Raw genomic sequence first — 23821 nt, forward strand, 5'->3', positions numbered from 1 at the left:
TAGTAGCATTTAACTGATGTTGTTTGTTAATTGTTGTTGTCCACACCTCGATCTATGGGGAGATGTGTCTAAGAAATAATAATAATAATAATAGTAATAATGGTGTCATCCACATAACTCATAATTATTGTATATTTACCATTAGATAGAGATGAATTTCCTGTCATTTCCTGTCTTAGGTGCCAAAATAACTTGGCAACTCTGTCTGCAACTACATGCAGAATGAATGCAGCTTGACACTGCTTTAACTGCAATGGCTCCATCCTATGGAGTCCTGAGATTTGTAGTTTTTTTTTCCCTTTGGTAGTTTTGTGAGATATTTAGTCTTCTCTACCAGCATGCTTTGGTGCTACAACAAACTACAAATCCCAAGATTCCATAGCATGGAGCTATGGCAGTTAAAGTGGATTCAAACTGCATTAACTCTACAGTGTGGCAGTAGCCCTTCTCTACTATGTCCTTTGACCAGTGGAGTTGAGGCAGCCTCAAACAGGAAGATGCTGCCTCATGCAGCAAAATGTCTTGGGCTAGCAATTGAGTTTCAGAGCAGGTGTGAGAATCATGTGGAACCCCAGATGGACTGCAACTCTTATCAGCCCTAGCCCAAATAGCCAGTGTTGACAGAGGATGAGAGTTGTAGTGCAACAGTAACTAGAGAGCCCCATTTCCACCATACCTGAAGAAGAGACAAACCTAAGAACAGCTCTGCTCTAATGGATAAATGCTGAGGTCCAAAATGAGGGGCAGGGAAATCTTACAAGTGAACTATGGTGGGAGATGGGTCTTGGAGACAACAGGCTTCCATCCTAACTTGTCTGTAGAGACACGTGGCAGGTTTCTGTCTCTGAGTCACAACAACCTTGCTATTTATCATTTATTTATAAGACAATCAATACATCCCTCCCTTCTGGCATTACTCAGTATGGCTTACTTAAAAATAATAATTACAAATTGCATCCCTATTACACTCCAGGCAAGGCAGCTGATGAAATGCAAAAATAGCCCATGTACCTTGTGCCTATGAATGAAAGATATATATTTTTTTGTTATCTATCCTGAGACTAAAGGCCAGGACAGGCTTTAAATCTGACCGCAGAGAGTTGAACTTCTGACCTATTTATGTACTCTGTTAGTGCAATTTCCTCCCTCCTCCTGCTGATATAACTGGAGCAAAAGCCTCCTAAAGGGGATGATAGGCCTTCTCGTACTGCCTTCCTCCCCCAGGCTTCACCTCCGCCAGTGTATCCCATCCTGATGCAACCATGTACAGTGGGAAGACAGAAAATAGCCCAGTCCTATTGTTTTTCTTCTCTGGAGCCAACTAATTCCCCCGTCCCCATGTTCCCAGCTGAGCTTTCTCTCCTTGTTGCTCACTGGGTTGACTTCAGCTTCCGAGTTGTCAGTTCTGATTTTTCAAAGGCTTTTGTGAAAGGATTGGGGGAAGGGATGCTCTGCCCAGTTCTTCAGCATCCCCTTGCTCTTCTGCCTTGTTTTCTGTTGATAAAGCTGGCAGAGGAAGTCTGTGTGTGTGGGTGAGAGAGAAAGAGAGGAGTTTTCTCCCCAGGCTTGTTGGTTCAGTCCTTGCGTTCCTCCTCTCTAATGGGTGAACTTCCAACAGCCCTGGTGCTTTGACCAAAATGATAAATTTTAACTCTCTGTATCATGAAGGGTGGTGTAGGCTGATAGAGGATGAGTGTTCATTCTTTTTGTTTGCAGTTGCTATCCTGTTCTTGCATAGTTTCTCCTTCTCTGTACTAAGGCTATGTACTGTACTGTACAGTTGGCCCTCTTTAACCACAGATTTTTTTATCCATGGATTCAAACATCCACGGCTTGAAAACATTCCAAAAAAGTATAAATTCCACATAGCAAACCTTGATTTTTCCATTTTATATAAGGTACACCATTTTACTATGCCACTGTATTTCATGGGACTTGAGCATCCACAGATTTTTGCTATCCATGGGGGGGGGGCGGTCCTGGAACCAAACCCCAGCAGATATATACTCATGTATAAGTCTAAAAATTTAGGTTAAAAAATTGACCCAAAAAACCTGAGTCGACTTATCCATGGGTCAATGTAGGTACTGTACTTTAACTCTCATTTAAAAAAGGAACAATCCTGTGGTGAAAGGCAAGAGTTCCATCGGGCCTGGAATCACTAAACCCCTTCTATTTTCTCTTACATCCAGTCTTTAGTATGAGCAGAAATAGTTATGCCTGCTGGAATTTTGTAAGTTCTTTGCCATTGTTTTCCTTTGCTTCATCCTTTACATCATTTGTTAGGTGTTCCTAAGTTTTACCCTCGACTTATCCATGGGCCATATCAAAATCCATAATTTTGGTCCCCAAACCTGCCTTTGATGTATACTTGAGGTCGACTTACTGTACAGTTGAGTACAGTATATACGATATATACTCTGCTTTTTTAAAAAAGGAAAAAAATCTGCCTCAAGGATTTGACCCAAACTTTTCACCAAGAAAAGATAAATGTTGTGATCAGCCTCAAATCCCTGCTCAGTTATAGAAAACCAGTGGGTGACCTCAGATAAGTCACTCTTTTAGCCTCAGAGGAAGGAAAAGGCAAACCCCTCCTTAGAACAAATATTGCTAAGAAAGCCTTAGTGGAAGATGGTGTTCCTCTTTTTTGTTCACATTTGCCATCCTATTCTTGCATTGCCTTTCCTTCTCTGTACTGTATATATGCTGCTTTAAAGAAAGAAAAATCTGCCCCACATTGGTTCAGATTCTTCACCAAGAAACAGGTAAATGTTGTGATCAGCCTCAAATTCCTGCTCAGTCATAGAAACCCAGTGAGTGACCTCGGACAAGTCACTCTGTTAGTCTTAGAGGAAGGAAATGGCAAAGCCTTCTGAACAAATCTTGTGAAGAAAACACTGTGATAAACTAGACGTACGGTTGCCATAAGTCAGAAAGAACTTAAAGGCGCACAACAACAACATAAACTGGAGATTGAAAAATTATGTACATAGGGGCTGTACAGACGGGTGGCGGGATGCCGCCCCTGTTTGCCCCAGATTCAGGCTGCGGCAACCACACACTGTGGCCTCTGGAGGGAGGAAAAAAAAGAAGCCCTGAAAAGGGGCTTCTTTTTGCATACCAGAAGGGGCACCATAGGTGCACAGGCGCACCATGATGACACCCCTTCTGCGCCGCACCGTTTGGGCACTGCGCCTGGCATGCGTCATCATGACATGTGCTGTGTGGATGGGCGCATGGCAAAATGGCACCCGGGCGGCTTGGTAAGGCTTTTGAGCATGTGAGCACTCAGCCCTCATCGCGCATACAGGCCGGCAGCCCCTTACTCTTCTTTTGCCTATTTTCTTTAGGAATTTTGGTTGCTTTTAATGATTGCTTTATGTAATTCATTCTGATTTTAGTCATTATGTGGAGAGGTAGAAAGCCCATCTCCTTACTGCATTCCAAATATTATTCCACTAATCCATTGGCTTTTGAGATTGTAGTGGTCATTGCCTGCTCACATACTTATGAACACAAGGACTAGAAGCTGGTTTACAAAAACATCAGCATCACCTTTCAATCGCCAAAAAGATTCAGCATTGTTCATACACACCTGCAGAATCACAGCACACACCCAGATCTGTCTACACTGGGTAAGCTTTAGACAGACCACAAATGTATACATATAGCTGTCTAAAACCATGGGTGAGTGGTGATATTTTTCAATGGCATAGTTTTCTGTGTAGATGTCACTATTTATTTATTTATTTATTTATCTACCTACAATATCTTTGTATCATTTCCCACACTACTAAGCCTCCCAATTTGATAAATTGATAAAACAAATAAACCTTGATCCTGTTAAAGGAAGGGGACACCATTGTACTCACTGACACTGACCACTGAGCAGATTTTCCATTAAATTGCCAAAGGTTACATGCTAACAACAACAAAAATCCCAGGCTGTTTGTTCCCATGTACCTAAGATAGTAATTTTTTGCTTGGGAAGGTGAGGAGAGAACCATATATCTTGTAATTTATAAAAGCTTCTCTGGTCACCTGCCGTTAATTGTTACTCACCTTAGATAAGTAACTCCATATCTACAAACTCTGCATCCGTAGATTCTACCATCCAAGGCTTGAAAATATCCAAAAGCCAACATTTCCAAAAAGCAAGCCTTGTTGTTAACTGCCCTTGGGTTGATCCTGATGAGACATCTCTAAGACTTCCTATCCTCGACTACTTTGCTTGAATCTTGTAAATTCATACCTGTGACCTCCAAATGGAGTCTATCCATCTGGCATGTGGTCTTCCTCTCTTTTTATTACCCCCTACTTTTCCTAATATTATTGTCTTTTTTTAATGAGTCGTGCCTTCTCATGTGGCTAAAGTATGGCAGCCTCAACTTGGTTGTCTTGGCATCCAGGCAGGTTTCAGGTTTGATCTATTCAAGGACTCGTTTGTTTTTAAGGGACACCAGTTTACTACCCCATTGCATATAATGGGACTTAAGCATCCATAGAGTTTGGTATTTATGGGGTGAGTGGATGGGTTTGGAATCAAACCCCAGTGGAAACCAAGGCTCCACTGTAATTAGTTAAAAGTTTACACACACACACACACACACACACACACACACACACACACACACGTGAGATCTGTTTGTCAGGCCCACCTATTTGTTTATTTATTTCATATCTTACCTTTATGCCAGTTCAAGGCATAAATTAAAACAAAGTATGGCTAAAAAAACTACAGTCGGCCCTTCTTATACACGGATTTTTATACACGGATTCAAGTATACACGGTTTGAAAATGTTCAAAAAAAGTATAAATTTCAAATATCAAACTTGATTTTCCATTTTTTATAAGGGACACCATTTTGCTATGTCATTATATTGAATGGGACTTGAGCACACACGGATTTTGTTATCCACAGGGGATCTTAGAACCAAACCCCAGCATATAACAAGGGTCCACTGTTGTGATAAAAAAGTTTAAACAAAGCAGTTTAGTACCACTAATTTAAAACAGTATAAAAACATTTAAAAACTAAACAATGAGAATAAAAATACAGCCTACGAGGGCTTGCGCTATGCCTCTTCACCCACCTTAAATTGATATGCTCTTTGTCCATTAACCAGCATGGCTGTCAGAGGGAGCATAGCAGATCACACATGGGTGTATGACTATGGGAAAGGCCTAGTGCCCAATGAGGCAAAAGAGCCATAGCGTTGACTGTGTCACACAGCAGCAACATCTCCCAGGTCCAGCAGTTTTTGAGCCTGGCTTTCTCAGTAATGTGTTTTTGTTACTGAATCTTTGGCATTTCAGTTTGCTCTCAGGGATCTGTGCCCAAGTACAAAACATACACATGCCATGCCATTTATGAAAGGAACACACACGTCCATGTTTACTGCAGTCTTTTTTCTTTCCAGTGGCTACAGCGGAAGGTTTACTTTCCCCCCATGCATGAGTTTTAAAGCTATGATTCATACTCATGAGTGCTTTTCCTAACAGGCGTGATATTTTCATATTTCATGCCTGGATTCTTGAGAAGCAGCTTTTGGCAGAGTCAACGAAGTTGTCTATGTTCATGTACAAAGGGATGTTGTAGCACCTTGGAGGAGTAGCATAAACTTTTGTAGACATCTTCTTCCTTAGATGCATGGAGTGAACTGTGCCCAGGAAGGACCTTTCTAGTCAGATTGTATGAATAGTTATAGAAATGCAAAACTTTTGCATATGTCCATGAGGTGTCTAGTTCAGTTTTAACTATGCTTCTAGGGATAAAAGCAGGAGGAAATATGTTGCATGAGGCAAGAGTGGATGGAGGAAAATTTAGGTACAATTCTTTCCTACAGTTAGGCTCAAAGGCACTACAAGATCCCTTTTGCATACTGATACCTTCCAGACTAACATGGATTTGTCTCTGAATTCTAAGTTCATGTGGTTAGATACAAGCATATGCAACTGTGTTTGAACTTGTGGCTTTTGGTTAGTTTGGCTGCAGCAGGGTTGTTTGGTGTGTTGCTGTTCCCTGCATTCTCCATGTGATTGTGTCTTAATATGCTAAACTTCATTTCTTTGTATTCATGGTTCTGCAAAATGTGTGGATTAGCATCTTGGATCAGCATTCACAAAATAGCCAGCCAATCTACAACGTCCTGTTGATGAAAGTGGGTCATTTTGGGGTGGGCACAACTCACCTGCTGCACAGAAAATGCAAGATGCAGAAATGTGACAATGAATTAGGATAGCCATCTGATTTTGTAGGCATAAGTAGTGGTTTTAGGTTTCACAATACTTTTAAAATATCTTCCACTCAGGAAGTTAATACTTTGCTGATAGGGTGATGCTTTTATGAAGTTATTAGTATAGGGGACAAGTGAGCAATAGATGTAAAGTTCCTATCCAAAGGACACAGTTCCTTTCACCAGCAGACAGATGGTCTACTCTAAATGATAACTCTGGGCCCGAATAGACAGGCCAGAATAAAGCTGCTTTGGGTCACTTGGAGATACGCTGTTTAAATGAGCTCCAGTCCTTAGGACTGGAGCTTTGGTGCAGCTTCTGGCCTCTTAAGATGCGAGTGTCATATAAATAGCATACTTCCAAACTAAACTGAAGCAGTTTTATTTTGGCCTGTCCAGGCCCTAAGTTACCTTTTAAAAAATAGTACCACAGACTCTGCTGGCCTATGTGTTGAGTGATACATATTTATTATTATTTATTATTAACCTTTATTTATAAAGCGCTGTAAGTTTACACAGCGCTGTACATAATTTTTTTTTTTTTTTAGTCAGACGGTTCCCTGCCCTCAGGCTTACAATCTAAAAGACACGACACAAAAGGAGAAGGGAGTGGTGGTGGGGAATAGGATCAGGTCCAGCAGATCTTCTCCACCTCCGAGGCCTGGACCAAGGCAGATGGACTGGAGGAAGGGCTTGGCTTCTTGATGGATGGTTAGAAGGAGGCTTCCTGGGTCAGAGAGGGGCTCACCTCTGGGAATGCTTCTCTAAACAATATAGTCTTTAATTCAGTTTTGAAACTGGGCAGAGAAGTGATGAGGTGTGTATGTGGGGGAAGAAGGTTCCAGGAGTAAGGGGCAGCAAGCGAGAAGGGACGAATTCGGGAGGGGGCAGTGGTAGTCCTACATTGTGACAGGAGACCCTGACTACCAGAGCGGAGGGTGCGAGTAGGAATGTAAGGAGAAAGAAGGTCAGATAAGTAAGGAGGGGCCAACCCATGGAGGGCTTTGAAAGTCAGTAACAAAAGCTTGTACCGGATACGAAAGGGGAAGGGGAGCCAATGAAGGGAGGATAAAAGAGGAGAAACATGGTCAAAGCGGCGAGCGGATGTGACAATACGGGCAGCTGAATACTGGACAGATATTAAAGGATGGAGGTGTGAAAGAGGAAGCCCTGTTAGAAGGAGGTTACAATAATCTAGTCGCGAAACCACTAGGGCATGGACTAGAATCTTGGCAGTAGAGATTGAGAGGAATGGACGGATCTTGGCAATGTTGTGGAGAAAGAATCTACAGGTCTTGGCGGTGGCCTGGATCTGGGGAATAAATGACAGAGAAGAGTAAAAAATGAAGCCAAGACTGCGGGCTTGATGAACCGATTGAATAGAAGTGTCGTCGACAGAAACAGAAAAGGAGTAGTGAAGGGTGGGTTTAGGTGGAAAGACGAGAAGCTCAGTCTTAGACATGTTGAGCTTCAAGCGCCGAAGCCGCATCCACTGAGAGATGGCAGTCAGACAAGAAGAAACTTGCTGTTCAAGCCCCGTCAAAAGGTCAGGGGTGGAGAGATACAGCTGAGTGTCGTCGGCATACAAATGATAGGAGAAACCAAAAGAACTGATGAGTTTACCTAGAGACAGTGTGTATAGAGAGAACAGAAGGGGACCCAAGACAGAGCCCTGGGGAACTCCAACAGATAGCGGAACAGAGGATGAAGTCTGACCACCCGTGACCACTGCAAAAGATCTATCTGACAAGTAAGATTTAAACCAGTCGAGAGCAGAGTCCGCGAACCCAAGGTCAGAAAGTAAATCAACCAGGAGACAGTGATCAACAGTGTCAAAGGCTGCAGACAAATCGAGAAGAATGAGAATAGAGTAGAGGCCGTTTGCCTTGGCCCACAAGAGATCATTTGAGATCTTGGTGAGGGCTGTTTCTGTAGAGTGCCGTGGGCGGAAGCCAGACTGGAAAGGGTCCAGGATGGAGTTGGCTTCAAGAAACTTAATACAGCGAGAATAAATGACCCGTTCTAGGACCTTAGAAAGAAAAGGAAGAAGAGAAATTGGACGATAGCTAGACAAAGAAGAGGGGTCGAGAGAGGGTTTCTTCAGAATTGGGGAAACGAGAGCATGTTTGAAGTCAGAAGGGAAGGAACCCAAAGAGAGAGAGAGATTAAAGATATAGAGGAGCGAGGGCAGAAGAGAAGGGGCTATAGAGATTAGGAGACGGGAGGGAATAGGGTCAAGAGAACAGGTAGTAGGTTTGGAAGAATTTAGCAGCTTAGAGAGTTCATCCAGAGAAACAGGGGGAAACACAGAGAGTTTATTAGTAGAAGGTACCAGGAGGTTAGTGGTAGGGGGCAAGTCGGGAGGAACTATTTCAGATCGAATAGTAGTGACTTTTGTGATGAAGTAGTTGGCGAAGTCAGTGGGGGAATTTACAGTATGTCAAGGTCTATTTACACTACAGAGTATAGTGCTTTGATTTCCTTTTAACTACCATGGCTGCATCCTATGGAATCCTGGGATTTGTAATTTAGTCAGAGGCACCAGAGGATAATTCTTTGACTGAGGAGTATAAGGCCCCTCCTCATAAACTACTGATCCCATGATTCCATAGAACAGAACCATGGTGGTTAAAGTGGAACAATCAGTATGCAAAGGGATCTTGTAGCACCTTTGAGACAAACTGAAAGAAAGGAGGTGGTAGCATGAGCTTTCGTAGACTTGAGCCTACTTTCTCAGATGCATTTAGCCTCATGCTGCCAACTTCTTTCTTTAGTTACTCTCATAGGTGCTACAAGATCTCTCCACATACTGATTCTAGAGACTAACACGATTATATCTTTAGCCTTAAATTCTTCCTCTCAGTTTCAAAGGTGCTACAAGAGCCCTGATGGCTATGTCTTTGAAGTGGAATAACAACACTGTAATTCTATAGTATCAATGGTCCCAGGTGTGGATAACTTCCCTCTCCTTTTGAGGCCTGCATATCACTGGGGATAATCACTCAGGGGCTGCATGCCAGTGGTGAGTAAAGCTGCAGTCTGTGGTGGGTAGGACCAGAGCAAGGCCATTCCCACTCCCTTTTTTCTGCTGATCTCTTTTGTCTCTATCTCTGCAACCCCCTTTTCCCTCTTATCAACTGGCAGCTGGAGAATGGACAAGCCTTTCTTCCAAAGGCATGCATGAAATGATCAAGTTGAAGAGGGCTTTTAAAACTAGGCAAAGGGTTGTATGCATCCATGGCCGCAAGTTGCCCACCCTTGGATTATACAGTACAACAGATGGTTGCAGCATAGGAATTGAAGGCCCCAATAGGGAACATGTTCAAAGAGGAGCAGTTGGAAAGGCAGGGGTGTCTGCAGTGTGTTTTCACTGATTCATGTTGAAGGAATTATGTGCATCTTTATGTGTGAAGAACAGATTGCAGATCATGTGGATATTTTGTAAAAAGAGATGTGTTGATGGTTGATGTATCAGGGGAGAGGTTAATGAATGACTATAATGTTTACTACAGAGTAGCTGCATAAACATTAATAGTGTTTATTCGGTTCCATTATGTCTTTTCAGAACTGGCCTAGATGCTAATTGAGATCACTGGGGCAGCAGTGCATGTAGTGAGAATGTACTCAGCTGGTGTACAATAGAGGTTATATAATTTTTTTTTCCATTTTGGAGAAATAACCTCCTTCCAAGATGAAATTACCTCTTTGAAGTGCCATGCTAGCCACATGTCTGTACTTTGACATCATGGAAAGGTTCCTAGATGCATGACATGATAAATAAAGGGCAACAGGCATTTTATGCAAAGAGACAGACTTGTTGCTAGGATGATGGAAAGGAAGACCACCATCCATCTGCTCTCCCCTGAGCCTGGTTGGCTTGAAACAGCTGAGCTTTTTGGCAAAATGATATGGTAGTAGTTTGTATGAAAATGAGATGCATTTAGAAGATCTGAATATTTTAGTCTCAGCCTCTGCGTTTGGAATATTTGATAGTAATTAAAGGGAGCGCCAGTATGGTGTAGTGGCTTGAGCATTGGACTACAACCCTGGAGATCAGGGTTTGAATCCCTTCTCAGCCACGGAAACCCACTGGCAACTCACAGTCTCTCAGCCTCAGAGGAAGACAAACGCTAACCCCCTCTGAAAAATCTTGCCACAAAATCCTATGATAGGTTCGCTTTAGGGTCACCATTAGTTGGAAACATCTTGAAGGCATACTGCTTAAAGGAGGATATCCAGAAAGAGAAAAAGTATATATGTGGGGTTGCCAACCAGCTTCCTTGGCAAGGCTCCTGCACCGTGGACTGTGGCTTGAAAGGAAGCAGGGTAGCAGTACCACAAACCTTATGAAACTGACTCCATGGTAGAAATGCCCTCATATGTTATGGAAATATGTCACAGGGTGTGTCCCAGTGTGTAGGAGCCTACCCTGTGGAGGAACAGCCAGGTCAATGTTACTGGTCATGGGTGGCTTTCCTCCACAACAGTGTGTTGGGTGGATCGTGGGCCTACAGGAGAGCATTTGCAGAGGCGTGTCTGCTGAGATGAAGAGCAACAAGCTACACTCAGCCACTGGAACAAGAATAGGACCTACGTGTTCTATAGGTGTATGTGAGGGAGTGACAGAGAAGGAAGAGCAAAGATACCTCAGTGCTTAGCCAGTGCTTGTGCCTCAGAGGTAGATACCAGTGACTCAGGGTTGTGGCAGAATGTTGTCCCACTCTGTCATCCTGCAAAGCAAAAAGTGCTTGTGAGTGTTGGTAATGGTAATGAGTGGAGCACCTGGCCTTTGTCCACAAAGCTCACCTGTGTGGAGGGGTGGGTATGTGTGGAATCATAGATTCATGGAGTTGGAAGAGACCACAAGGGCCATCCAGCTTATCCGTCCTCTGCTTAAAAATCTCCAAAGAAGGAGACTCCACTACTCTCTGAATGAGTGTGTTCCACTGTCAAACAACTCTTACTGTCAGGAAGTTCTTTCTAATGTTTAGGTGAAATCTCTTTTCTTGTACAGTGTGCCCACGTCATACGCTAGCGCACTATACGTGGCTTTCAGCTTATGCTGAAAGCCGCGCAACAAACAGGAAATGGCATGCGTGCTGCGTGCCTGAGCCCCATTATTTTCAATGGTGCTTGACCATATGCAGAATTCGACTTACGTGGGGGTTCCGGAACAGATCCCCCACATAAGGCAAGGGTACACTGTAGTTTCATTCCAGTGGTAAAAGGGACCATTCCCCATTCTCCTGAATAGGGAAAAGAGTAAGGCAGTACAGTTCAATTCAGTGAAGGCATAGTCTTCACATGTAGCAAAGGAGACGGTGATGGTGGGAAAGAGGGATGAGAAGCATTTTGTTTTGTTTTGTTTTTTGGTAATATGTGTTTCTCCTCATCATCTTTTGCTCACCTGTGCTCTATCTTGATGCCTCGGTTGTTAGGAGTTGAATTGAATCTGGTGTTGGATTTAGGCACCTTTGTTATCTGCAAAGTGTGTTTTCTACTTACTAGTCTTACTCCTTGCAATTGTGTAGAATTTAGGGGTTCGGATGCAGAGAGAGCATGTGGCTCCACAGTATGGACTATTGTCTATTGTATATGGTAGTCGCTTCATGAGACTTATGTTTTGATGGTGGTGTCTTCCAAGTTCCATCAATCTAACAGTGACTCTGCTGCTTCCTAAAGTATCTCAACCATTAGAGCTTAAATCATCATCATCATCATCATCGTCATCACCATTTATCATTTATTTCTTACCTGCCCCTCCCCATGGACTGAGTTGGAAGAACAAAAATATAGTCCTTAACTTAGCTCATAGTGTATGATCTTACTACCTCTTCTTGTTCCTTCCTGGAATTAATATACAGTGGGCTCTTGGTGTCTGCTGGGGTTTAGTTCTAGAACCCGCTGTGGATAACAAAATCTGTGGATGTTCAAGTCCCATTAAATATAACGACATACTAGAAGAGTGTCTTATATAAAATGACAAAATCAAAGTTTGCTATTTGGAAATACACACACACACACACACACACACACACATATACACACTTATACACACAGTCACCCCTCCTTTTTCGTAGGAAATCATTTCCCCCTCTGTTCATCCCTCGCACATAAACGAGAGATGTGAGTTTCAAAACAGCGAGAATGGAGGGAGGATTGTATATATTTTCAAGACCTGGATGTAGGAATCTGTCAATAAAGAATCCATGAATAAGGAGGGCCAACTGTATGCTGGATGTCAGTCCTTGAGCAGGTTAAAAAGATGATGATAGCATGGTCAGGGTGCATTTTCCTTGTCACTCAGGTAAAATGAACTCATGGGGGAAGGGCTCCCAAGCTAAATCGTATGCCATCAACTTAGCACTTGTGAATCTTCCTGTTGACATAAGCTGTAAAACCAGCAACATCTCATTATTTCGGATTGGTGTTTCTCAATACTATTTCTAAAAATGTCTGAGCATAGACTCTTATGATATGTTTTCAAAGATGTTAATTACAGAGGAGCTGTCAACAGATGATTTGTGTTTACAGCAGCTGGGCCTGCACACCATAGTTAGATGTAGTGGAAAGCATTGGTGTGTATGTTTAGCTCACATCTGCCAACAGACGCCAAGGTGTTACAGAACCTAGACTACTTCGTTATTTGACTTTCCAACCAAGCTGGCTCTCTCGCTAGAAGGAGGCAGCAAGTGTATGAATGTTTGCCTGTGTCCTCTTGGTACAGTTATGTGCTTATACGTGTATGAAGCAGGGAGGAGGGAAGAGAGAGAACATGAGCAGGAAGGCATATACATGTGTCCCCAGGCCAAATAAAACTGGCAGAGTTCCTAACCTACAGCTATACTCAGCCTTTGTGTGGGTATATGCGCCTGCTTAAGAGAAACGCGAGCTCCTGGTTGCCTCCAATTTTTGGATGTGTTTGTGGAGCATGGATATTAACACATGATCTACTTCAGTCTCCTGTTGTATTTGGAGTCATGTCACATGTCATGCAGAAACAAATGTAGGTTTGCCACTAGGTTTACTTCTCACAGAGAGCTGCAGAAACCCTGGATCAAGGACAAGGATAGTAAGCAATATTAATAATACATGTTTACTGCACAAAAAATGTTTTTGTTCCATCACACATTACGGTTGAATGGCACCGAGAGCAAAATCTGGTACAATAAAATAAAACAGCAGTAACAAAAGTCCAGCAGTTTTTAGGGGAAAACCCTCTTTGTTAGCTTGACACACCAGGTGAAAGGTTGTAAAGAGTACTGTTGAGGAACTGAATGCTGAGCCAGACTGAGCGCATTTGCAACACGATTGCGCCTTTTAGGGAGAGGAAATAAGAACGAAACAAACAAATGTTGACATCAGAAGTGGGGACTGTTTGCCCTTCCAGATCCCTTGAAGAAAAGCTCCCACAATCCCTTTCTATTGACTATACTGGGTGGGGATGATGGGAGTTGGAGACCTAAACATTCAGGGAGCCAAAGGTTTCCCATCCTTGGTTTACATTAATAAATATTTATGCAGAGCTTTAACAAAAGGGGGGGGGGATTAAAAGACAGTCAGCTTGCCTAGAGCTCATATGGAAGCACAAGACAATTCAGTATCTGTCCCTGTCAAACATAGTTCAGCAAATTTTTTTTCCATCCTGTCAGCCTTGTAATTGTACTGTTGGTTTTATATTGCTATTTTATTGTATATTGTGTTTTTAAATTGTTTTTATTATGCTGTAAACCGCTATGATCCATGGAATAGCGGTATATAAATAAATTTTTTTATTATTATTATTAATTAAGAGCAAGTTATGCCAACTGTGGGAGAAGAAAAATACAGTGAGTCCTGTTTAAAAGCACATTTCATATGTACCCAGCTGTTTGAAACTATTTTTCAATCTTCCTTCATTACATCAGAAAGAAAACGACAACTCTCCAATCTCTGATGACTCACACAGGCAGGGTTTTGTGGGCTCCTGTTCACCAAATGCTTCCCTGAGGCTGTGATCTTTGCTTATCTCTTTTAGAAATGCGCTGGCAGATGGGGGAGCAGGTCCGAGGTCTTGACTCACAGGCTGAGAGTCGGCAGCAGTTACTCCAAGATGTGGCTGATTTCTTGCGCCGGAAGGCGGAGGTGGAGCAGGAATATTCCCGAGGATTGGAGAAGCTGTCTGAACGCTTCTCGGCTAAGATTCGTGGCTCCAAGGAGCATCAGAACTTCAGGTATAGATCCCTTAGATTCTGCAAAGAGTGGACAGAGTTTGGCAACGTTGGAAAGAAGGTTTAAGATTAATGAGCAACAAGAATTCAGTAATGAACATATGAGAAATATGCTGGGCAAGGACATGTGAGAGGGTCTTCTCTACTGTGGCACCCCAGTTATGGAACACTCTTCCCTTGGAGACTCGATTGGCACCAGCTACTGTTCAGGTGCCAAGTAAAAACATGGCATTTTATGAAAGATTTGGAGGCACAACTGATTTTACAGAAGTTCTCCAAGCCCATGGGAGATTACTACATGTGGCTATTATTATTATTATTATTATTATTATTATTATTATTATTATTATGTTTATTTATATAGTGCCATAGACTTTACATAGCGCTTTACAAAGAAGAAAAAATCCTTTGTAATCAAAAATAAAAACAATGGCACACAATCTAAAACCACAAACAAGATTATAAAATTAATAAAATATTACTATAACAAGGTTAAAACAATACTATAAAATTATAAATTAATACAAATAATAAGGACAAAAATCAAGATGAAAGCTTTTAAAACACAATTAGGTCCAGAAAAATGTGACTGTGGTGATACTTATTGCACACCAAAGCCTTTGACCTGTAGCTGCTGTGTCCCCCCAAACCACTATTAGTGGTCCCTTTTCATTGGCAGGGGAATCCCATCAATGAGCTCTCAGTAGCGCAAGTCCCCAGGTATGAAACATTGCTGCCAGGGCAGTTGTGTTATTGGCAGTCATGTGGTGTCAGTATCCCTTCCTTTCTCACCCACCCACCACTATTTCCAAGCAGCTTGTTTATCTTTTTTTCTCCCTTTCTACTTCTTCTTCTTTTTTAAAAAACAAATTAAATTGCAGTGGCAGAGCTGCAGAATCATATGAAAAAGTGAAAATAAAAATAAAAAATTTAAATCTGGAAGGCATGCTAGGTAGGGCAGAGAGGTGAGGTTAAGGAGGAGTAGGGAAGAGAGTGCGATGATTGTAGTTGTGCAGTTGCGAAGATGTGTGGTGATGCGGTGAGTACAAAACAGGCATATTGTAATACCATTTTCACTGACAAGCATGACTGTGGTGAGAATGGGGCTCATGGGGTAAAGTGCATGGTTATTATTCATTTCAAACTGTTCAAATCCTTTTGATCTGTCTTTTAATTTGTTAAGTGTTTAATATGTTTTTACCCTCTTAAAATATTTTAATTATTTATGCTACTTTAGGTTTGTTTGGTTTTATTGAACACAGTCCTGAGATCGTCGCATAAAGGGCAAGATATCAATATTTAAAATAATGAATGGATGAATGGGCGACTGAGAACATGGGAACATAGGAAGGGGCCTCATGCGAGTGTTTTTAGCTTTTGTTTGGTAATGGTATTTCTTGAATGTCCTACCAGGGACGTAGCCAAGGGGGGGGGTTCTTGGGGTCTGGACCCCCCCCTTCCATTAGAAAAATGAATGGTGTGTGCTGCTGTGCCGCCGCCGCACCCAAGCCCCATTATAATGGTGGCACTTCGTCTGGACCCCCCCCCCCCTTCCTAAAATCCTAGCTACATCCCTGGTCCTACATTTTGCGGTGCTTTGTCCTCCTTTATGGTTATGACATCTTATCATCCTGATGGAGCCATGATCATTAGAGTGGTGTCAAACTGCATTAATTCTGCAGTGTGGCAGCAGCCAAGGTTTGTGACCATTAGTGAGTGCTGAAATCATGTAAGTCCTGGCTTGTTACAAGCAATGTCCTGGTGCACATTCAAACCTCATGTGGGGTACAGGAAGGGTATAAATAAAAAATGATAACGAACAAATAGATAAATAAACCTGGCAGGAGCCATTGCTTTATGTTGTTTCTCACCCAACAAGCCAGAGAAATAGATTGTGGGTTGTCTTTTCCCCCTTCTTTCGCTTGTTTAGGATGAAACAAGACAAAATGCCAGCTTTGCATTTCAGGTTACACAAACAGTGGGCCAGATGTGTACAGTTTGCTTAGCTATTCTCAGAACAAGCACATTCAGCAATCACTACTGCTTGCATTCTGTGCTTTAAGTCTATCATGTAAATATATCTAAGGCAGAGGTGTGGATTTTGTGTGTTGAACTGTAGCTCATCATCCTTTACTATTGACGTTTTGGTTAGGGCTGCTGGGAGCTGCAGTCAAACAAGATTTGGAGTCTAAGGGGTAACTGTTGTTAGTGATCTGTGTGAAAGATGTGCTTGGCATAAACGTGATTTATGATGAAAAAATAAATAAATGGTGTTTGTTCCAATGACAGATAGAAGGTCATTGTTGTTCGCTGTTTGCATGGTGCCATTGTTGTACATGGCACATTTATTTAGTTTAGATTTTGAATCCTTTATATAAGAGAGATTACATATGCATATTAAAGTTGAAAAGACTAAAGAAAATGGGGCAGACGTATATTTTACAGTTTAAATGTAGATGGGGCGGAACTACACAAAAACAAGGAAAGGGAAGAAAAGGGGAACAGTAAAAAAGGTAAATATTTCATCCAGTCAGGGGTGAAAAGCTGTCCTTGTTTCTCTGCAGGAAGGACCAGAATCTTCCATCCCCCTTGAACTGCTGGTACACAATCCTCAACCAGACACGGCAGGCAAGCCGGGATCATGGCGCACTGAGTGAAATCTACACAGGCCACTTGGCGCTGCGCTTGGTACACATCAGTGATGATGTAGGGCGGCTGGCCCGGAAAGTAGGTGTCTTGAAGGGTTGACAGGTATTGTGACAAGATGGTGATTGTCTAGGGCTGCAAAGAGCTATTTGCTACCACTCCTCACATCAGCCTCTGCTGAAGCTCTTGGCCAGTTATTTTGCATGATCTAAAATGAAAACTTCATAGAAGGCATGATGTATGTTGATGGCATAACAACAACAACAACAGGAGGTGTTTTTATGACTCTTCACAGTGCATAGCTTCCAGAATCCTCCTTGGTCAGGATGGCTGGGGATGCTAAGAGTTACAGTCCAAAACCACTCAGAAGTGGCTGGGAACCATTTTTGTTGTTTCTAGACTTTCTTATTGATCCATTAGTTGGCAAAACAGTGGCTATTGGTCTGAAACATGACCATAAAAGAGGAGAGGAAATAATTAAATGGTGTGTATGCTTGGTTTGAGTGTTGGACTATGACTCTGGAGACCATGGTTTTGATTCCCAGCTTGGCCATGAAATCCTTGGGTAAGCTACAGGCTCTCAGCCTCAGGGGAAGGCAATGGCAAACTTCCTCTGAACAAATCTTGTCAAGAAAACCCCACGATAGCCATAGAGTCATCATAAACTGGAAATGACTTGAAGGCACATAACACATAGCCAGTGTGGCATAGTGGTTTGAATGCTGGACTAGTACTCTGGGTTCAAATCCCCATTCACCGCTGGAAGCCTACTGGGTGGCCTACCAGGTGACCTTAGGCACATCACACTCTCTCAGGCTCAGTGGAAGGCCGTGGCAAACCTGGTCTGTACAAATCTTGCCAAGAAAACCCCATGATAGATCCACCTTAGGTTGCCATAAGTGAGAAATTACTTCAAGGCACACAACAACAGGATCTATGGAGAAGAGCTCACAGCATCAGAGATGTGAACATTATATTCTGGCCCATGGGTGCTCTCTTTCTTTTGAATATGTGTATAATCCCTGCCTACTTGATACCCTCTCTAATGTCTGCTCCCTATTTTCTAAACTACTTACATTTTAAAAACTGTACCCTCTCCCTAGTCTAGGGCAGGGGAGATTAAGGTGGAAAAGAATGGGAGCTGAGGAGATAAAGTCTGTGGTCCTATAATTGTGAGTTAAGTAAAGATAGATTTGTGAAGTTATGGACCTGCGTTAGGGACACAGGACTGCCAACTATCAACCTTTTCCTACTGTTGTACTTCCCCAGTTCCTTGAATTTTGCAAATGGAAACTGTGGCTTGCTTAAAAATCTAGCTTGTGAAAACAAGCCAGGATCTGAAACTAAGGGTGCATCTGCACTATAGAAATAACTCAGTTTGATACCACTTTAACTGCCATGGCTCCACACCTACAGAATCCTGGGATTTACAGTTTTGTGAGGTACCAGCACTCTTTGACAAAGAAGGCTAAAGTGCTTGTGAAACTACAAATCCCAGGATTCTATAGCATGGAACTACAGCGCTTACTTTAGTGTCAAACTGCATTATTTTTACAATGCAGATGTACCCCCAAGTTTTGGTTTAAAGAAGGCACAAAAGCTTCCTGTTTCTTTATGGCTCTGAAAGGAGGAGGAAGTAGAGTACATAAGCCTTTTTTTAACTGTAGTTTTACTTCTGTATATGTGCTTTTACTTCTAAAGAAGTAGTCATTGCTTTATATTAACTACATGAAACAGTCCAAAGGACCATAGCAGCTTGTACAGGATCTCAGAGTTGCCATATTTCTTAAAACAAGTCAGGTACCTTTTGAATAACTATAGTTGTAGCTGTCTATAGTTTTCTTCAACTTGGACATAGCTATGTTGATATATCAGGATGCCTAATTAACTAGGCCTGTATCTGCACGTTTTGCATTAAGATACTCCATATATTGTGCAGTATGTATTTATTTAAAGTATTTCTAGACTTCTTATGCAAATTTAGGCACACCTCCTTGCACTGTGCTTTTGTTAGTTTGGGTGGAAGTAATAGAGGAGCAAGGAACCACTGAAGGCATGTTCTCTAAATAGTGGGAAATCTTAGTGCTTTCTAGGCTCAGATATTTGCTAAGCATTACTTGCAAGCTTCTCTTCCCAACGATAAGGACTAGAAACTTGTTTTATTAAAATGAAAGTCTCAGCATGCCACCATACAAAATTCCATAGTTTCTTGTTGAGCATCTATGCTAGAAAGTCTAAATACATGCAGCTCTAGCAAGCCCTGTCTTAACATTTTTATTCTTTTTATTCACCGGTCAGAGCAAAGAGATGGAGCAGCAAATGCAGGATGAGCTGCTGAAGGCAATTTCAGAATTGCAGACAGTAAGTAGAAAGCAAGGTTTCACATTCTATTACTACTATCCCTCTAGGTAGTAGCAGGACAAGTAGCTGGTGACATTGGTGGGAGAATTATCTTCATTTTTTTTGGTAACAGTGGAAATAGAAGGACCATTGAATGTACCATTGCCATTTTGGGATGGGGTTGGTCTTTGGGGAATGGACTTTTTGCTTTCTAGTGCAAAATCTCTATATCTTCCCTGTAGGAAGTGCTATTGTTCTGTGGCTATTGTCATACAATTCTTGAACAGTAATGATACTGATACAAGTTTGGAATAGCTTGGCCCACATCTGCAGCTGGAGTGTGAGCATTTTCAGATCTAGTGTTCCCAAGATCAGTACTTCTCTTAGTGCAATATTTATTAATATGGGATGTTTTTAGCTGCTTGTTAAGATTGTTTGCATCACTAAATTCTACTAATCTGACTTCTCACTGTTGGTGATTTATCTACCATCAAGGCTGGTTTGGAATAGCTTTGCCCACATCTTCAGCTGGAGTTTGAGCATTCTCATATTTAGTGTCCCAAGATCAGGACTACTCTTAGTGTAATATTTATTAATAGGAGATGTTTTGATCTTCCTGTTAAGATTGTTTGCATGACTAAGTTTTGCTAATCTGACCTCTCACTGTTGGTGAATTATCTCAAAAATACTGGTGCATTTTATTATGTGTTCTGTTCTGATGCTTATATGAGCTTGTTTGAACATGGCTTACCATGGAAGAGCAGCCCATAAATAAACATCATCATGATTATTGACTGTTGTTATGTGCTGCCTCTTTAAGAACACACAGTTCTAGCTGGCCTTGTGGAAGGAACACAATGCTCTCAATTTTAGACAGAAGCTAATAGGAGCAGTAGGAGGCATATGTCATTTCTTCAGCAGTCAGGGCAATCTTGGGTCTGTTCAGTTAAGTTGTACAGTGGGCACTTGATATCTGTTATGGTTTGTCCCAGGAACTCCCATGGATACCAAAAAACATGGATACTCAAGTCCCATTAAAGACAGTGATGTAGTAAAATGGTGTCCTTTATATAAAGTGGTACAATCAAGGTTTGCTTTTGAAATTTATATATATTTAAAATATTTTCAATCAGTGGATGGTTAAATCCAGAGATAAAGAATCTGTGAATATGGAGGGCTGACTGTATGTTTGTTTGAAAATACTTCTCTGTCTTTTCCTGGAGGTTTTAATAAACAATGTTAGCTGGAGAGATCTCTATGTACAGTATTGCTGTTTCTTGTATACCAAAATGATGAGAATAGCTTGATCATCAGACTCTAGAGTTCACTGAACACATAAAGACTCAGATAGCTCATTAGGTAAAATTCTGGCTTCAAATAATTCAGACCATGTCTTTTGACTATAATTAGAGTGTTTTATACCAGGGTGAATATGCTATATTGCACTGATGAAACAATGCAACAACAGTTTGTAATAATAGCTTCATGAATTAGCGTTGTAGGCAATTATTGGTTATATAGCTTGGGACATCATCATGAGTGATGAACACAGAAAGCTCTTTTATCCTCAGGTGGAGGTCATTTTCACCTGTGCTATCCTGGAATTTCTTACTTGGCAATGCCTGGGGTTGAATCTGAGGCATTGTGCATGTCAAGCATGTACCTTTGCCACTGAGCTCAAGACTCTTCTATGAACAGTGCCAGTCCTCTGCAGAGGTGGCCTGAGAGGAAAGTTGATATGGTTACCTCAAGCCAGAGTTTATGGGAGTGGTATTAAACTTAGCACTATAGGCGAAAGATTCAACTCATGGGACGTAATCCCTGGTGAAGCTGCTTTGTGCAAACTCAGTTGAAATAAAGTGAACAGAAGTTGTGCAACAAGTCAAATTGTCAGGAACATAATATTTTAATTCACTGAATAACATTAAATAACTTTCATTTAGGCTGTAGAAAAAGCTTGTAGCAGCATGAGCTTTCGCAAATTTTGGACTTTATCACATGGGAGGCTTCCCGTGTGTAAATCGCCATGAAATCGTTAGAAATCATAATAGAAGCATGATCGGGGTTCACACCCCACACTCCTCTCCTGTGAGTAAATTGTCATGGAGTTATTGGGGTTCTCTTCTCCGATCAATAAATCGTAAATGGAGTTGCCATTTGGCAATAACAAAAGATCATGTTATTACCAAATGGTGGCTCCAAAGATGATTTACTGATGGGAGAAGTGAGCTCTGATGGCACCATGATGATTTACTCACAGAAGTGTACAAGGGATGTGAACACCGATCATGCTTCTTTCACGATTTCTAACAGTTTCATGGTAATTTACTCATGGGAAGCCTCCCGTGTGATAAAGTCCTAAGTCTACTTCTTCAGATGCATCTCGAAATGCATCTGAGGAAGTAGACTTATGTCTACAACAGCTCATTCTGCCAATGTCTTTCTTTTAGTCTCAAAGGTGCTACAAGATCTTTCTGCTTCTACTGATTCTCCAGACTAACATGGCTATATCTTCGAATTCATTCCATTTAAGTTGTTTAAGCCACTTTATTTTTGATTTGCACTTCCTTGTTCATGCATAAGCCTCTCAGTTTGGCTTCTCTTCCATAAATTTCTAACTCTGGCACTCCCGGGATTGCACAGGTTAAATAAAACGGGAGATTTTCTTTGTGTGATTGTGTAGGGAGGCCCTAAGATTTGAGTCTCTTTGTGCTAAGCCTTTCTGGTTCTGGTTCATCTGCTCTTGACAAACACATGCACAACTGTCTCCATTCAGGCCATGAAATCATATCAGACGTACCGCATCGACTGCTTGAATGCAGAGACAAAGCTGCGGGAGGCTGAGCGTCAAGAGGAGAAGCGAAGTGGCGGAAGGCACCCTGATCCTGGGGGGTCCCCTGGTGGAATAGGGCTTGACAAGACACCCCGTCGCACCTCGCTCCGAAAGGTTGAACGACTGCTGGAAAAGGTAGGGGGAGTAGTAATTATTGGAGGAGAGGGTACACTTATTTGGCTGGGAGTCTGTTATTGGAAAGTGTGAGGCTTCCTGCAAAGCTTCTAGAAGGTTTCAGGGGCAACATGTAATTATTAATACATAGGGCCACAACGTGATGCAGATTTACATGGTGGTAGGCCTCCCTGAATATAATGGAACCGAGGGCTTGTCTGCACTGGCCCAAATACTCCAGGCTGCTCTCAGAATATAGAAATGGAATAAATGGACCTCAGACTGAAGATAAACCCATTGGCTTTCATGGTATTTGCATGGTTGTTTTTGACTTAATAATACTAAAATTTTAAGAATGATGCTATAGTTAGCTTATATTTGATGATTATTAGATAAATAGGTTCATCTCTACTTTATATGTCTGGAGTTGATTTATTCAGTTTGTATGCTCATTACACCCCAGCTGTTTTTTCTTGTCATGTTTGTTGCTCTGAGAGTATTCTGGCCCCAAAGCTGCCCCGGATTCTCCACCGTTACCTCCACACACTATAGTGACGCTGGGCAGTGGTCTACAGACACATCTCGCTGTGCTGCTCAGCAGTTCCAGTCACTCTCTCTGAGGTCAGAAGCAAGGCACCTAGTGTCAGTCACATAGCTGGGGTACCTTGTTGTGACTTCAGAAGGAGCAACTTGTGTCAGTGGTGGCAGCACTGGGCAGGACAGCAGGACATGTGTATAAACAGCCTCCTGCCATCGCTATGGAGTGCTCTGCATTTTCTGCAAAATCCAGAGTAAAAGGTGAGTTTTTAAGATCTGATTTAGGCAGGGATAGGGCGGATTCTGTGCAGAACTGTCCTTCCCTCATGAAGACAGTCTGTACTCAAATCAGGGACTTGTCCCTGCATCATGTAGACAGCTTGCAATGAGAGTGGGGGGAAACTGGCTTAATTGGCCCCTATAGTCCTGAGTGAATATGCATAGCATAGCATTGAGCTGGGGGGAGTTGTCTGTTGATTATATAATTTTACTTATTTTAATGAATTGTTAAATTAATTTTAAATGGATTGTGATTTAAAAAAAACAACAACAACAAAACTCCATAGGTGGCTCTCATAGCTATTGAGGGAAGTGAATGAACACATTGACCCTAACAAGCAAGGGAGAAAACTTATTATTAGAATAAAATCTTATTGTGTTCTTCCTATTACAATTGGCCTTCACTGTTACACTTCATGTCAATTAATGATTCTCTTGAATATGCTACTTAAAGCTCACAGCCCTAACAATAACAGACACTGATGTGTTCATGAAAAAAAACACAAGGAAAATGATAGTGTGAGATTATGTTTTTGCAACAGAAAATACAGTGATTTGATGTAAGATAAAATATAGTTTCAGGTATCCAACTGTATATTTGTGATATATATATATATATATATAT

General features: G+C 41.7%; 1 protein-coding gene across 1 annotated transcript in view; it reads left to right on the top strand.

Moving 5' to 3' along the window:
- Positions 1-23821, top strand: part of ARHGAP4 (Rho GTPase activating protein 4) — a 77057-nt gene that overhangs the window by 12672 nt on the left and 40564 nt on the right. Inside the window, 4 exon segments of the mRNA XM_042449238.1 lie at positions 14255-14450; positions 17012-17174; positions 19392-19454; positions 22210-22401. Coding sequence (XP_042305172.1) covers positions 14255-14450; positions 17012-17174; positions 19392-19454; positions 22210-22401 — 614 coding nt within the window.

The sequence above is a fragment of the Sceloporus undulatus genome, chromosome 2 (assembly GCF_019175285.1).
Source record: "Sceloporus undulatus isolate JIND9_A2432 ecotype Alabama chromosome 2, SceUnd_v1.1, whole genome shotgun sequence".
In the NCBI taxonomy this organism is placed as follows: Eukaryota; Metazoa; Chordata; class Lepidosauria; order Squamata; family Phrynosomatidae; genus Sceloporus; species Sceloporus undulatus.